General features: G+C 40.3%; 1 protein-coding gene across 1 annotated transcript; it reads right to left on the bottom strand.

Moving 5' to 3' along the window:
- Positions 1 to 792: 792 nt before the first annotated feature.
- On the bottom strand, positions 793 to 3,492 carry LOC142740984 (speedy protein 1-B-like). Its single transcript, XM_075850386.1, has 4 exons — positions 3,412 to 3,492; positions 2,831 to 2,999; positions 2,380 to 2,625; positions 793 to 2,028 (listed from the first exon to the last, which is right to left on the bottom strand). The coding sequence occupies exons 1-3, from the start codon at positions 3,480 to 3,482 to the stop codon at positions 2,389 to 2,391; spliced, it is 477 nt and encodes a 158-aa protein (XP_075706501.1). The 5' UTR covers positions 3,483 to 3,492; the 3' UTR covers positions 793 to 2,028; positions 2,380 to 2,388.
- Positions 3,493 to 17,359: the final 13,867 nt, after the last annotated feature.

The raw sequence follows: 17,359 nt of genomic DNA on the forward strand, positions 1-17,359 counted from the left end.
GGTCCCCCGTTCTCCTTATCGCTGGGGGTCCCAGCGGTCGGACCCCCAGCGATCACAAATGTATCCCCCATCCTGTGGATAGGGGATACATGTGTTTTGTGGGGCAACCCCTTTAATGGCAGAGTGGGGAGATACCCCCCCTGCTCTGTCGTAGTGTTCAGTGGCGTCGCTACCGCTGTAGCAGCCATGGCAGCTGCTAGCGGAGCACCCGGCCAAGGGGGGCCCATGCCGGCGGGCGGCACGGGCCCCCTCATGCCGCATGCCCCATAGCAGCCGCTATGGCTGCTACAACGGTAGTTATGCCTCTGGACAAATGTATTAAAATGGTGCACATCTCTTAATAAATATAAAGCATTTTGAAGTCTCTAGCAGTCAGAAAATCTATGAGCAGGCACAGATTTGCACCATTTTAACATTGTTTTCTTAATAAATATGGCCTAAGCTAAGTCTCCTTGGTGACCATGCTATCTTTTGCCGTCACTTTCCAAATTTGGTTAATGGTGAGAAAAGCTATTGATTTTAACACAAATCGCACGTCAACGATTGCAAAAACTGACAAAAAGTGCTGGGTAAATGTGGGCCATCGTCTCAAAAGGAAGAATTCACATCAACCACATTGTGATCTTAGTTGGTAAATAATATTTTCTTTAAACACAAAAAAAGAAGAAAAGACTCAGGCAAGGTAAAGAATGTTAAATAATGTGAAGTTTATTATAGTGTATGTGTTTGTGTGAAGTTTATTATAGTGTATGTGTGAAGTTTATTATAGTGTATGTGTGAAGTTTATTATAGTGTATGTGTGAAGTATAGTGTATGTGTAGTTACCTCCCAACACTCACGAAGAGTGGACAGCAACACGCAGGGCAGGAAAAACCCCCAGTGGAGGAAACCTGCAAGGAATCCATGGCTGCTGTACTACCCTTCCTCTAGGCATACTAAGGGAGGTAAACGCTATAAAATGTGTGCAAAGTGAAGGTGTATGTGACTATCTAGAGTGAATGCATGTGACTAACTACAGTGATTGTAGATGGGTGTTTTTGTCTAGTGGTTGTGTATGTACAGTAATTGAATGTGGTGGGGATCTTGAAGTGTTTTAATGTACCGTATGTATATGTGTGAGATTATATATACATACCTCCCAACCATCGCGGAATCAGTGGGACAATCCGGGATTCTGGGCGGTGTCCCGCTGTCCAAGGCAGCCAGTGGTATGCCCCATTTTTAACTGCATCTGCGTCCTCAGGACGCAGATACAGTTGAATGCAATGGTGAAGCAGGGAGCTCCCTGCTTCACCATTCACTATGTAACGCCGTCAGTGAGCGACTCAGCACAGACAGAAGCAATGCAGTAACGTCATTACGCCTGTCGTGCCGAGACACTAATAGCCCAAAGCGGAGGAGCAAAGGGATCTCCTACCCCTGTCGTGGCAATGGGGAAAGTGAATATTTATTAGTCACTATTGGGGCATTATACTGTATGGGGGCAGCTGTAACGGCATTATATGGTATGGGGCAGTTGTGGGCACATTATACTGTATGGGGGCATTACACTGCATGGGGCAACTGTGTGGGCATTACACTGTATGGGGCATCTATGGAGGCATTATACTTTATGATGGCATCTATGGGGGCTTTATACTGTGTGAGGGCAGCTTTTTGGCATTATATTATGGGAGGCGCTATGGGCATTATACTGTGTGGGGGGCACTAAAAAGGCATTTCACTCTGTAAAGGCCACTATGGGGGCATTATAGTGTGTGGGGGCAATATGGGACATTATACTGTGGGGGGCATCTATGTGGTCATTATACGGTGTGTGGGGTTCTATGGGGGGCACTATGGAAGCATGATACTGATACATGATACTGTGTGAGGTGAAATGGGTGTGTATGGGCAGGAATTGGGCGGGATTAGAGGGGGATACAGGATACAAATCCTTCTCCTTGTTTAGGTCTTCATCCATCATGTCTTCTAGTTGTTCTCCTTGTACGTCCGGCAGCTTTGGTCCCCATCCTAGCAGCAGTATATCTAAGAAATTAATAGAAATCATAGGAGAAAAAGTTTTTAGATGTTTTTTTATTTGGCTGCACGATTATGCTGGTCACACAGCAGTTGTACCCGCAGAACCGCGCAGGCAGTAACAATCATGTAATAGTTTTGCAGAAAAATATGCGGAATTATCGGCGAAATGGGTGAATTAACAAGATATTTGAAAACACCAACCGCAGCATGGCGTGGTTTTATCTGCATGGAGAATGTATCCTGAGGGGGTGTGTTTTACATTATAAAGCATATTGTTTGATAATCCACTAATTTTTCACATTCTAGTAGACATGTTCATATGTCTCGTACTTGAAACCCTTCAAACTTTTTACTTACCAGAGATGTTTATGAATCTGCTGTTCCGGGTTCCTCCTTTGTGTTTGTCTGGGAAAGGATGTTTTCAGCCACTTCCCCCTTGCATGGATGGAGATTGGTGTTACAGAGGTGGCAGGGTAGGGGGCTGATCCATGGGCATTTGATGCGGAGCTCTTCATCATCCCTTCTGAACCGGTGTATGGCCCAGCTGTGATGGATTTTTCTCTCCCTCTTCCATGCCCAATGGTCAGGGTCTTGTGCCATGATCTAGAATGAAACAGTATATAAATGATTAGAATCACTGCAGACTTATAATGACGCACTCCCACAAATAGCTTCTTGTGCTCCCCGTTTGTAAATACAATGGCACACCTGACACTATCGTTAAAAATAATTACTGAGCGCTTCCTCTTCTATTTGTGGGAGTTCTTCTTTAATCAAAGTTATAGTTTCCCTGTTTTATATTACTAACCAGATCACAGGTGGTCCGGTCCACCCAAGCTCTAAATGTCATCCGGATGAGCAACAGGTTGCGTAAGTTCAGTAGCTGTTTCTTCTTTAAAGTCCACTTCCATCCTCGGGCCCAGGTGTAGATCTCTCGATGAAACGGTATGTCCTCTTCAAATTGGTTGGCTAAAAACCTGGAAGAAAGAAAAAAGAAACCAAATAAATGATAGAACATGTCAGAAGAGAAAGCAGAATGGAAAGAACTAACTGCTGATATCATTGGTAGTAATATTACAATGTACAGAATTCAATATTTATGATGATGATGATGGTAATAACAACAGTAGCAGAAGCTGTAGCATTGGTTCACTATATTTTTTTACAACGCAGCATTTCAAGATTGTACTGAAGAGTTCAGGACGGGAAACAGGATATCGGGTACACTCTAGTGTAAGAAAATTGTATAGTAGCCAGTCATGTGCTCCACATGTGTATATACTGTATGGATTTATATATATATATATATATATATATATATATATATATATATACATACACACACACACACACACACACACGCACGTATAAATAATAAAAGAAACTCACAGACATGGAAAGAAATATGTTCTATATTCCTCAGTACGCAGTCCTGCTCTTCTAAAGTACATGAGGACCATGGCCAGGAGATACTAGTGGGATGAGAAGGAGAGTTAGAGAGTGCAGTAGATCTCCGGGCCTGTTACACCCGCAGAAGCCCCTTATGTAAATATGATGGATCCTCTTTAATCTGGAAAATGTTCTGTTCTCTCCCTCAATACAATAATACCTTGTCCGAGATCCTAAGGCACCTGTCCCTTGCTAGAAATAACTTGATGTGTTTGTCTTCTACAAAAATAGCAGAAACAGGATTATTTTAGAACAATTAAATAATAACAATCTTACATTTAAAGGGAATCTGTCACCAGACAGACCCCTTTAATAAAGAGCATCTACAAATATCTATAGATTTATATAGAGGGTGCTATTGCTCCCATATAGGATGCCTGTTAAAAAGAGCGCACCATGTGTTATTTATGGTGTCTCCAAGCCCGATTGGCCAAGAGACATCATGTGGCCGCAGCTACAATTCACTTTGTAACGCAATGGCCTTGGCTACAATTGCATGAGGCCCTCAACCAACTAGGCCTCATGCAATAATAAGTATATAGTTCCTGATTTTGCACCCTAAAATAATAAATGCCGTTTAGCAACTACATTTATAGATGGTCTTTATGAGGTTAAGACAGAATCACTTAAAAGGGTAACTGTCAGTGACTTTATGCTGCCCTCTCTGAGACCACCATAAAGTAGAGACCGATACACTCATATCAGCGGTCTGTCATGTCTGATAGTTCAGTGATTTTAGAAAACTTACATTTAGAGCGTTGCAGCGCTCCCATCTCCCTGGGAGAAAAGAGTCCGGCATTTTCATGAGCTGCCGCTCCCCCACCCACCCGATGATTGACAGCTTTATCTTTATTACTGTGCATAAGGAGAAAGCTGTCAGTCATCAGGGCGGGGGCATTGTAGCGGCTGCTCATGAAAATGCCGGACTCCTTCCTTCCAGCGCTTGCACCGCACTGCAACATTCAAAACGTATTATGCGCGGAGCAGGGAGAGGGACCAGATCTGTATCTCAACAGTATCATTCCTGAAGAACATTGGGGTAGATTTAATATTACTGGCACATGGTACAATCTAGTAGGAAGCGTGTCAGACACTTCTCCCGACACATTTTTATACCATATTAATTGAAATAATAATTCATTTCATGTGATAAAATCTGATACTATGCGTCTGGTTGGAACCATTGGAAGTTGCATTGTGTCTTACCAAGGAGCGTGAAAAAAGCTGCCCGCTCTTCTGGCAGCAGGATAAGGTCGTCCGACCTCTTCTTCTTGCTCTCGCCCTCGATGGCAGATGCTGAACTGTGATAGTAGAGAGAGATATTTTACAATATTAGGTCTTATGTACTCGGCCATATTAAGAATCCATACAAGTCTGAGTTGTAAGGAAGCGTAATATAGCAGCCATGGAAGTTTATGGGCCAATACTGTACCTCGCTCTGTGAATTATTTCGTGAGGTGGCATATGGAGTTTTTTTTCTTTTGGTTTATATGTATTTAGGGCTAATTCACACTAGCAGTTATTTTGCAGTATGTCTTTTTATTACTGATACATTTTGGCAGCAGTTTGTGGTGACTGATCCATAATGATCAAGTGTTTTAACTACATAATCTGCTGTTTTTATCTAAAATATACTGCAAAACATATCTAGTGTGAACAGTTTCTTATCAACAGACGGACACATTCATCCTCATGGGTGAATCTGATAGAAGTTTTGTGCTGTCAATATTATACAACGTATGTAGCGATGGTTTGTAATGTTCAGTATGGATTTGCTGGTGTAAGTTCATCAAGTATAGTGACTGCAGTGATGTAAACTCTTACCACTCCTCCTCATAAAGGGCAATGAGCTCTCTCTTTCTCTTCCTCATGGTCGCTTCTCCTCTTCTTCCTGGGAACCTTAAAGAGAAGGAAAAATGAACATGAATATGTGGGATGTGACTCTTTCTGAAAAAGATCTTCTAGAGAAGTTACTGTTAAGTTCTGTACTAGTCATAGAGGATGCTCCATTTAAGATGTTGTGTTCTCTGATACAAGGAACATGTTTATATTTTAGGGTTTGCCATGAAATCCTAATAGATAATCCTAATCCATTTTACTTTGTTTGTAGAAACAGGTATAGCCCCATAACATGTACAACAGTGATTAATGGGTTAAAGATTTTATAAATCACTTCCAAGCATTTAATATTATTGTGAGACATTAACGTAAAAGGATTGTATGATATTAGACAAAAAAGGGTATTTTTTCTGGGAACAGCGCCGCTCTATAGGCTGTCTCTGATATTGCAGCTCAGCTACTTTAACTTTATTGGGACATTAAATCTGTCAAATATAACTACATTAATTGTGTTTATTTCATGTCTATCTGCTATGTACTATAGTAATTGTAAACACTGTTTCCATCATATTACTATCTGTATATATCCTGTCCCTCCCTGTATAGTAACTGACCAACTACAATATATATATATCATAGTCACACTGAGATATAAAGTGGTGATGTTACCTCTAACTGTAAGTTTCTCCGTATTTACCCAGTCACCCAATTGTCTCCATATTTACCCATAGTCACCCAATTGTCTTCATATTTACCCATAGTCACCCAAGTTTCTCCATATTTACCCATAGTCACCTATTTGTCTCCATATTTACTAATAGTCACCCAAGTTTCTCCATATTTTACCTCTGCTGACTCGCAGCTAGCGGTCTGTCTTTCAATCGGCGTATATAAATCGGCGTCTTAGTCGTAAAACGTGTCACTTTGTCGCTTCTGGTAAGAATCAGGGAGCCTGTCTTAACTCTAATAGAGAAATCACAGACTGGCACCAACTGATGGTTTTTTTCCTTCTTGAAATTGAAATCTTGCAATTCTATTGGTTGGACAATTGCTATGAGGATTCATGCAGCAGTTATTTAAAGGGAAAGTACATTCCATTAATGTTATGCTGCATTATAACATATGACTTTTATACTCATCCTTATAGTTATCATCCTTATTCCTTCTGGTGTTATTTCTGGAAGCTGCAATGTTGTTTCCTTGGCTGAAGCACAATATGTCATACATAAATAGACTTAGATATATTTAGGCAAAACACTCACCTCTCTTCCTAAACTTCCTATTATTGTAATAGTATTGCTTTGATAATACTTTTTACGATATAAGAAATTGTCCATATTGTCTATATTTATATGTTCAGAGACAGAATAATGAGTGCATTAGGACTTAAATAAGATGGAATATAATGGTTACCTGAAAATAGTCCAGTCTGTGCGGACATGCTGTCCTAACTGGGGGCGCCATGTTATATATGGGGGGCTGCTGAGACGATGGTAATGGCATTTATTACAAACTGCGGTGCACAAGCCCTAAAATTTTAAGCAAGTTTCATATTGGTTTTTATTAAAAACATGTTTTACTTTTTGAGAAACATAGAAGCTGTATCTTGCCGTCAAAGCCAAATCCAACAGGTCAGCTGGACTGACAGCTCGGCAGAAAGCTGGTCCTGAGTGTCTCTGACACATAGGGGAGTCTGTTAGGGTTCCATCATGTTTTCTGTCATTTTTCTTATTAGAATAGCGCTGCGTGCTGCGCTATTCTTTACTTCAAAAGTGATGTAAACCTTCATAAAACCCCCATTTGAGGGCCAACCGCAAGTCTAAATATAGTCTATCTATAGAGAAATCCGAGCCTTCTATTCAATTTCCCAATTTTAGTGTTTATTATATGTCAGTTATTTGGGGATCTGGGAATATCTTGTGAACAAGTGGGCACTGGCTTCTTGGTTGTTCCATCGGATTGTTGGTGCCTAAGTTTTGCATGGCTTTGCAAGATAAATCAGTGAGGTGTGAGTATACAGGTAGCCGGAGTGCTCAACCTGAGCCACAGATTGAAAGTAAAGTTAAATATAGTAATATACAGGCTAGAATGAAAAAACATAAAAGTCTAGGGGTGTATGGGAGGCAACAGAAAATGGTATGTGGCTGGTTGGGAATCTTGGATTTCTGGTATCTGTACTGATATTTCTGCAAACTAGCAGTGTATAGCAAATACAACTAGCAAGGGCATTATACGGCTGTGGCACCCTGGCACTGAATGGTTTAGCTTTGATAAAGTCTCTATCCAAACTGAAAATGGCACCAGGATGTTGCTCCACTGACTTGTATGGTGGACCTTGTCATGCATCACATGAATTAAAAATCACATTCCTGGTCGGCCATCCAGTTATGCAAATCATAAAAGACAAACAAATTGTACTTTTCATGTACCGCTCACATTCGCTGCGAATCTCAAACTTTCATTTTCATTTACACAAAGCATATTTTGCTGTAGTGGAAGCATGGGAAGGGTTATTCATTTTAGCAACATGAAGTAACAGTGGAGTGCTCAGAGTGGCCATAATGCTTCCAGCAGGCACAGTGATATATAGCAGTGAATGGGTATGGTGCGCTAGATGGCATGGCTGGTAAAGAAGAGAGAAGAAGCGTCCAGGTTCGGCATTGTCAGGGGAAATCGTAGCAAAGAATATGCATCTGAACTATCCCACAACAATTCCATTGGTTATCCTCCTTAGTCAATGGGATGTTTCAATAAAGTAGAAGTGCCGCAGTAACAGCAGCATGATGTGTCAGCCTTCATATACTTCAGTGGAGAAAAGTCACCTTGCATGTGTCCTAGAGGTCTATTGAGTGTGGATTCTATTAGTTTATATGTTAGGACTGGTTCACACCATGTTTTTGCATTCTGTTGAAAGATACTGTTTTCTTTTCAAGATTACAAAAAAAAGGTACTTATAAAACCCTGCATCATTTTCATGTCTGCTTGCATCCTCTTTAACCCCTCATTTAAACCCCTCAACGGCTCATTTTGACCTTGAGGACCATTGATCACAATATCAGGCCGTTATATCTCTAGAGTGCATGCATGGTCCTGAAAGAGATTGGTTGGTTAATGGTTGTCACTACACCAAAAGCAACAAGTTTGAATACAGCCAAACGGGTCATTTTATGTATTTATAGCATATCCATGTGGGTCTCATCTCTGGATCCTCATCTAATGTTGGGTTTCCTGATTGGCTTGTTTTTCACAATTCCCATAGACTTCAGAGAAAAGAGCAAGTGCGGCAACCTCCCTCTATTAAATTCTATGGGTACAACAGCAGCTGTAAATGGGGGACATGGGAACCGTGTTCCCTGATAGGGGAGGAGGTCCCCAAAAGTGCAACATGTGGATTTGGCAGAAATGTTTAAGGCCTTTAAAAACAAGGTTATTGCGCTTTAATCTTGTCGTTCTAGCTTTTTCATTTTAATATTGGTGTTAATGTTAGTTCTTCATAGGTGGATGCTTGCAGTGTAACGAGGATACCATCAGTTCTGTATTGCATTAGTTGGGAAACCACACGTATGATATTTATAAAAAGAAGTCCAGATGAGATGACCGTCTCATGTGTCTGAATGTCATGAAGGATAGATATCAGTCACATATTTCACTGCTTTCATGAACTATTTATGATTCATTAGATCATTTTTATAGGTACGCTTGTTTTTAGATACCAAAAAATGTAATGGACATATCCGTCTAAACAGCCCCTAAAGACTGCAGTGTATTGTGCAGCATGTGCGTTGTATGACAAAGATGGTTCTATTGGAAGACAGCAGAGAAATAAATTTCACTTGCTATTCATTAATATATGGCTTTATTTGACAAAGAACACAGATGAGTCGCATCAGACATGGGGCACTTCACAGGTATCAGAGCGTTAGGACAAGTGCTTGAGCAGAAAATAATAGCTTGGCATTCGACACTGACCGCCTAACCGTGTGCCAAGGTTATATCATTAATAAGATCATTAAGGGGTCACAATGTTTCTACACTCCTCTGCCGGAGGAGAACCACGGTGGTGTTCATTCTGATTTACATCAACCTACTCACCAATCATTTTTCTTGTCATAGGCCTATTCCATTAGCCGGGGATATATCTGACATGGAAAGGGTATACGATGCTGCTATTAGCTCTGGCCAAAAGGTTTTACAATTGACCTGCTTCACGAGAGAAAACAACAAAAGTCTGGAAATGATGAAAGACAAAAGCTTTTACAATGTAATGTCTCAGACAGAAGCTTTGAAGGGAAAGTCAATTTACTACTAATACCATGGTTTGAAAATAGCAGATAGAATCTAAGAAGCATAAGGTAAGCAGACTGACCCACATTCATTCTGCACCCGCCAGGCCAACTATATGGATAAAAGAAGAGAAATTGTTATTTTCTGTTGCACACATTTATATTAGGCTATGTGAGAAATAGTTTAACCCCTTATAGACATGCCACGTACATGTACGTGACAGCCATTAAGGGGAAGTATGTAGCGGACTCACAGGCTGAGCGCGCTCCATACTTAGCGGGTGATGGGTGTGTAATACAGCTGACAACTCCCTGCAACGGGCTGAATCAAAGATCACTTTGATCCCACCCATTTAACCCCTTAAATGTCATGGTCAAGCGTCACTGTGGCATTTAAATCGTTAGATTCGGGACGGCCCACTCCTACGAACCATCCCCCCTTGTGACGTGATTGTGGGGTGTCGATGGTTGCCATGACAGCCTGGGGGCCTAATGAAGGCCCCCAGGTCTGCCATCTTTGTACTCCTTTGAAGCCCTGCTTTAAAGGAGACCGTCTGTATAGCTATATACTGCAATACATTATTATTGCAGACCTGCATATCATGCATGTGATCCAACAATTGCTGGTTCAAGTCCCCTAGGGAGACTAATAAAAAAAAGTAAAAAAAATAGTTAAACAAAAAAAAGCATAAAAAAAAACTTTTTCAATTTTTTTTTCCTTAAAGCATTGTTAAAAAAATAATAAACGTTAATATGACTAGTATCACCACGTCCGTAAAAGTCCAAACTATTGCAATATAGTGTGATTTAAGCGGCTTGGTGTATGCTGTAAAAATAAATAAATAATAATTGCTGTTTTTTAGTCACATTAAGGCTGTGTTCCCACAGTGCAGATTTGCTGCAGATTTTGCATGCGTTTTTAAGCCAAAACCAGAAACGGAACCTAAACAGAAGAAATATATAAAGTTAGGCTTTATAAGTCTGCTCTCCTGGATCCAATTCTGGTTTTGGGTAAAGAAAACACATGTAAAATCTGCAGCAAATCTGCACTGTGGGAACCCAGCCTTATTCTTCAGGAAAATGGAATAAAAAGTGAAAAAAAAAGTCGCATGTAACCCAAAATGGTATCAATAAAAACTATAGCTTGCCCTAAGCCCTCACATAACTCAATTGACGGAAAAATACAAAATGCAAATCGAAGAAAGAAACTGCAGCACTTGATAATCCAATGAAATGTATTTCATTTATTCACCAAGCATAAAAACACTTTTAAGAGTATCCAACTCGTATATCCATTTAAACTCAAGCTGTTTCAAAGCCCTCTCTCTCTGTCTCCCCCTCTCCTAATCGGGCAGACTACATCTATTATTTTAAATCTCAGCTGTGAGACATTATGTCGGAGTCCAATAAAAAATTCTGGGACAGGTAGTTCAATTATTTTACTCCTAATTGTGTATTTATGTTGATTAATACGTGAACGACATTCTTGAGTTGTCTCCCCAACATACAGATATCCACAGGGACACTGTATCACATATATAACAAAACTCAACTGGCAAGTAAAAAATTGCTTCATGTTATATACTTTCCCTGTCCTAGGGTGTACAAAATTATTCCCTCGCAACATATTGTTGCAGTTACAACATTTCAAGCATGGAAAGCATCCTTTTTTAGTAATATTCATCTTATGTTGGGAGCCAATGTCGGCACTTACCAAACGGTCCTTCAGGTTAGGTGGTCTCCTAAAGGACATCATTGGGGGATTCTGAAATTCAGATCTCCCTGGGAATGTTTCACTTAGTATTGGCCAATAATCTTTTAAGATCTTTGAGATTTTTCCACTAATGGGTGAGAAAATAGACACAAAAGGGATCCTTCTGGAAGTCTTTTTCTTACTTCTCTTAAACAAAAGATCCCCTCTTTCTTGTTCCTTCATTTTCATAATTGCCATTTGAAGTATTGGTTTTGGGTAACCTCTCTCTCTAAATTTCCCACACATGGTACTCAGTCTCTCATCTACAACCATAGTATCTGATATTATCCTTTTCACTCTTAGACTTGACTATATGGCAATGACTCTACAGTACCACTCGGATGACAGCTCTTGAAGTGCAGTAAATTGTTACGGTCTGTTGGCTTCACAAATAGATCTGTGGTCAAAACATTATCTTTCTTAAAGACAACCGTATCCAAGAATTGCAATCTCTACTTAGAGTAGATTACAGTGAACTGTAGTTCCAAAAAATGACTGTTAATCTCATCTCTAAATTCCAATAGTCTCTGTTCAGTATCATGCCACACAAAGAAAACATCATCTATGTACCTCATCCAGCCTCCCACAGACTGAAAAAAGCTGGACGCCCTTTATCAGCGGGTTTAATCGTAAGGTCATGGGCACCAATAAGCACATAAAGGGCTTCCACTTTCTTCTCACAAGTCTTAGATTCTGCTTGTAATAACTCAATATTGAGTAATATTATGTCGAGAGCAACATCTATGTACCTCATCCAGCCTCCCGCAAACTGAAAGAAGCTGGATGGTTACACAAACTTTTCTTCGAAGTATATCCATGAATATATTGGAGTATGTTGGTGCAACATCTGACCCCCAGGTGTTTTTATGCTTGGTGAATAAATCAAATACACTTCATTGGATTATCTCGAGTGCTGCAGTTTCTTTCTTCGATTTGCATATTGATTGTTTACCTTGGACCTGAGATTCTTTGCTGAGTGCACCACCCATGATTGGGGAGTTGTCCTTTTCCGCTGGTGAAATTTATATGGCTGTGCTGCTGTGCACCCACAGTGAGGATGGACTACAATCAGGGTATGAACACAAATCCCACACCAAGCATGTTTTCTTACTCTGATGATGATGTGGCCAGAATTATGTCAGGAAATATGGATGAGCCTTTTTAAATTATAAAGAGCGTAATAAAATCTGTAAACATGTAATAAAATTAGCGAAAATACAAAATGAAAGGCAGGTGGCCAAGGATAGTAAAACAAATCCCAAAAAATTCTTCAAGTATGTAAATGTGAAGAAACCAAGGTCTGAACGTGTAGGACCCTAAGATAGTGGTAATGGGGTGTTAGTCACAAGGGATCAAGAGAAGGCAGAGTTACTAAATGGGTTCTTTAGCTCTGTATATAGGACAGAAGAAAGAGCAGCAAGATATTGTTGTGTATTAAAAGAGGTATGGACTCACAGGACAGGGATGCAATATTACCACTTTACAAAGCATTAGTGCAGCCTCATCTAGAATATGCAGTTCAGTTCTGGGCTCCAGTTCATAGAAAGGATGCCCTGGACTTGTAAAAAATACAAAGAAGAGCAACGAAGCTAATAAGGGGAATGGAGAATCTCAGTTATGAGGAAAGATTAAAAGAACTAAGCCTATTTAGCCTTGAAAAAAGACGACTGAGGGGGGACATGATTAACTTATATAAATATATTAATGGCACATACAAAAAATATGGTGAAATCCTGTTCCATGTAAAACCCCCTCAAAAAACAAGGGGGCACTCCCTCCGTCTGGAGAAAAAAAGGTTCAACCTGCAGAGGCGACAAGCCTTCTTTACTGTAAGAACTGTGAATCTATGGAATAGCCTACCTCAGGAGCTGGTCACAGCAGGGAGAGTAGATGGCTTTAAAAAGGCTTAGATAATTTCCTAGAACAAAAAAATATTAACTGCTATGTGTAGAAAATTTTACCTTCCCTTTTCCCATCCATTGGTTGAACTTGATGGACATGTGTCTTTTTTTCAACCGTACGAACTATCTAACTATGACAGTGCTTTTTTGAGTAAACCCACTGCTGAAATAGTAAAGAAAACATGGGAAAATGAGAGACGACAAAAAATTACTCTTGAATTACATCTCTCAACACTTGGGGAATATTTCAAAGCCCAAAGAATACCCAGAGGGTTGTGTAGTCAACCACGACACAATGATCAAGAATTTGTGATATAAAGATATACACTAAGAATATAGTATGGAACTTACTGTCTAATGATCAATTGATATAAAGAACACATTTGGAGAGTGCATTTTTATCTATATCTGCACTTTTTGCTTGTTAGTAATGTCTAGGCCATAGTATGGATAAGTTAGAATGTACCTAAGTATGAACTACATATTTTATAGAACTCTGATTGGTTAGTTGATAATAGGGTATTATAAAAACATAAAATAGAGCCCAATAATGAGAGGTCCGTTAGGGGAGATAAAACAAAAATTTACCAAAAAGGTCTAGATACTATTAGCTAATTGCCTGGGGTCAATATAATGATAGGTATAAATATGTAGGTTCCATCCGATTGAGGGTATTGGTGGTCTTTTGGAGATAAGCTAGGACATAGTGAGCTCTCTGTTCGATATACTATTTCTACGGATGCAGGCATAATACATTGGAGACTTGCGCGCGTGCAGTCATTAGGGAGCCGTTGGCTCTCTATGGAAACAGGAGACGCTTGATATGCAAAGTGGGGTATGTAGGAGCATGCACAATGGGAATTTCAGGACGCTAGGCATCAGAGTGGATTAGAATACTTTGTGCAGGTATATCAAGTGCCGATTCACACATTTCTAGCAAGGTTGTATCACAAAGAACATGTGGAGATGTTTATAAATGTTATTATGTATGTATTTATTGTATTAAGCACTTTGTTTACAGGAAATGATGTACAGGAAATGATGTTACGTATTTTGTACTATATAAAGTGTGCACTGAATCTATGTGACCATGCTTGATAAATACCCATTCATGGGTTGAAACGTTGCAAGTGTTTTTATGCTTGGTGAATAAATCAAATACACTTCGTTGGATTATCTCGAGTGCTGCAGTTTCTTTCTTCGATTTGCATATTGATTGTTTCCCTTGGACCTGAGATTCTTTGCTGCGTGCACCACCCATGATTGGGGAGTTGTCCTTTTCCGCTGGTGAAATTTATATGGCTGTGCTGCTGTGCACCCACAGTGAGGACAGACTACAATCAAGGTATGAATACAAATCCCACACCAAGCATGTGTGGAAAAATACAAAAGTTATGGCTCTCAGAATATGGCGACACAAAACAATAATTTTTTTAAGCAAATATTTTTTTTAAATAAAAGTGGTAAAACAATAAAAAAAAAACATATAAACTTGTTATCGCTGTAATTGTATCAACCGGCAGAATAAGTTAAACATGTAGTTTGTACTACCTGATGGATGATGTAAAAACAAAATCCCCCAAAAAATGGCGTAATCGTTGTCTTGTGCCCATTTAACTGCACACAAATAATTTTTTTCCTGTTTGCAAGCACGTTATGCGGTACAATAAATGCTTTGAAAAACTACAACTTGTCTCGCAAAAAACAAGCCCTCATACGGCTATGTCGATGAAAAAATAAAAAAGTTAAGGCTTTTGAAAGGCGGGGAGGAAAAACGAAAACGAAGATTGGCCGGGTCCTTAAGGGGTTAACCCCTTCCTTCGCAGCCCTTTTTCAGATTTTCATTTTCGTTTTTTCCTCCTCACTTTTCAAAAGCCATAACATCTTTATTTTTCCATCCATATAGTACTATGAGGGCTTGATTTTTGCGGGACGAGTTGTAGTTTTTCGTAGTACCATTTATTTTGCCGTATAATTTACTAGGAAACGGGGAAAAAATAATTTGTGGGGTAGAAAATGAAAAAAACAGCGATTCCTCCATGGTTTTTTGCGCACCGTTTTTACGGTATTCAATGTGCAATTAAAACAATGTGTTAACTTTATTCTGTGGGTCAATACGATTACGGCGATACCAAATATGAATATGTCATTTATAGCGCACGGTGCACGCAGTAAAAAAAAAAGAATAAAAAAACAATAGTAGAATTGCTGTTTATTAGTCACCACGCCACCTAAAAATAGAATAAAAACTGATCAAAAACCCGCCTTTACCCCAAGAAAACTACAATGGATTCCTCAAGGGGTCTAGTTTCCAAATTGGGGTCACTTTTGGGGGGTTTCCAATGTTTTGGCACCACAAGACCTCTTCAAACCGGACATGGTGCCTAATAAAAAAGAGGCCTTAAAATCCACTAGGTGCTCCTTTGCTTCGGAGGCCGGTGCTTCAGTCCATTACCGCACTAGGGCCACATGTGGGATATTTCTCAAAACTGCAGAATCTGGGCAATACGTATGAAGTTGCGTTTCTCTGATAAATCCTTTTGTGTTATTAAAAAAATGGTATAAAGAGGATTTTCTGACAAAAAAAAAAACTTAAATTTCACCTCTACTTTGCTCTAAATTTCTGTGAAACACCTAAAGGGTTCATAAACTTTCTAAATGCTGTTGTGAATACTTTGAGGGGTCTAGTTTCTAAAATGGGGTGTTTCATAGGGGTGTCTAATATATGGGCCCCTCAAAGCAACTTCAGAACTGAACTGGAACCTAAAAAAATAAATAAATGAGGCAATACTTCGCTTCTTACATTATACTGATAATGAGCCGTGCCCACCCCGAGATGACCCCAGTTTTGACCGTTTGTATAAACGGAGACCCCTATTAGACCGTTCCAGTGCCCGGTTTTCCCAAGCATTCACCCCGAGAAGTGTATTTCTATTGACGAGTCCCTGGTACATTTTAAAGGGAGGGTTGTTACTGCCGTAGTTTAGGTGACGCATCTAACTCTTTTGAATGTAGCCCCGCCTCCTGGGATGACGCTGTAGACCATGTGACCGCTGCAGCAGTCACATGGGATGAAACGTCATGACAGGAGGCCGAGCTGCGCTATGAATAGAGGATCGCGTCACCAGGACTACGGCCGGGGTAAGTCTAAACTTTTTTATCAATTTAAAAAAGTGCCTTTTTTTTTTCTCTTTTGTGATTTTTGCGGCAGAACCGCAGCATTTCCGCAACAGACGAGCGGCGATTCTGCAGCATAAATTGACATGCTGCGGCTTAAAAAGCCAAAAGCCACACTGCAGGTCCATTTTTTTTGCAGCGTGTGGATGAGATTTGTTCAAATCCCATCCACTCGGCTGCGACTAATACGCTGCGGATTGTCCACAATAAAATGTGTTGCATAAAATCTGCAGCGTTCATGCCTAGTGTGTCCCTACCCTAAGGCCGGATTTACACGAGCGTGTGCTTTTTGCGCGCACAAAAAAACGTGGCGTTTTGCGCATGAAAAAGGTCCAGAACAGCTCCGTGTGTCAGAAGCGTATGATGCGTGGCTGCGTGATTTTCGCGCAGCCGCCATCATTATGATACTCTGTTTGTATGTTTGTAGCACGTGGTGCTTTTCTGTTTTCATTCATATTTTATACTGCTGCGGAAGTGCTTCCGTGTGCTGGGCGTGACTTTCACGCACCCATTGACTTCAATGGGTGCGTGATGCGCGAACAATGCACAAAAATTGGACATGTCGTGAGTTTTACGCAGCGGACACACGCTGCGTGAAAATCACTGACAGTCCGCACGGCCCCATAGACTAACATAGGTCCGTGCGAGGCGCGTGAAAATCACGCGCGTTGCACGGACGTATTACACATTCGTCTGAATAAGCCCTAACAATAAGGCCCAGTTCACAGAGTTTTTGGGCCTTGATATTGACTCGGACACTGCGTCAGAATCAGCACCAAAAAACGTCCAAAACCGTCTCCCATTGATTTAATCTGAAATCAATGGGAGCCAGTCGCGGAAAAAAGGAAAAGCAGCACGTCCTTTCTTGCCGCGGTTCCGCCTCTGACCTCCCATCGAAATCAATGGGAGGCAGAAAATGCATTTTTCGCTGCGTT

This window comes from Rhinoderma darwinii, chromosome 2 (genome assembly GCF_050947455.1).
Source record: "Rhinoderma darwinii isolate aRhiDar2 chromosome 2, aRhiDar2.hap1, whole genome shotgun sequence".
Taxonomy (NCBI): Eukaryota; Metazoa; Chordata; class Amphibia; order Anura; family Rhinodermatidae; genus Rhinoderma; species Rhinoderma darwinii.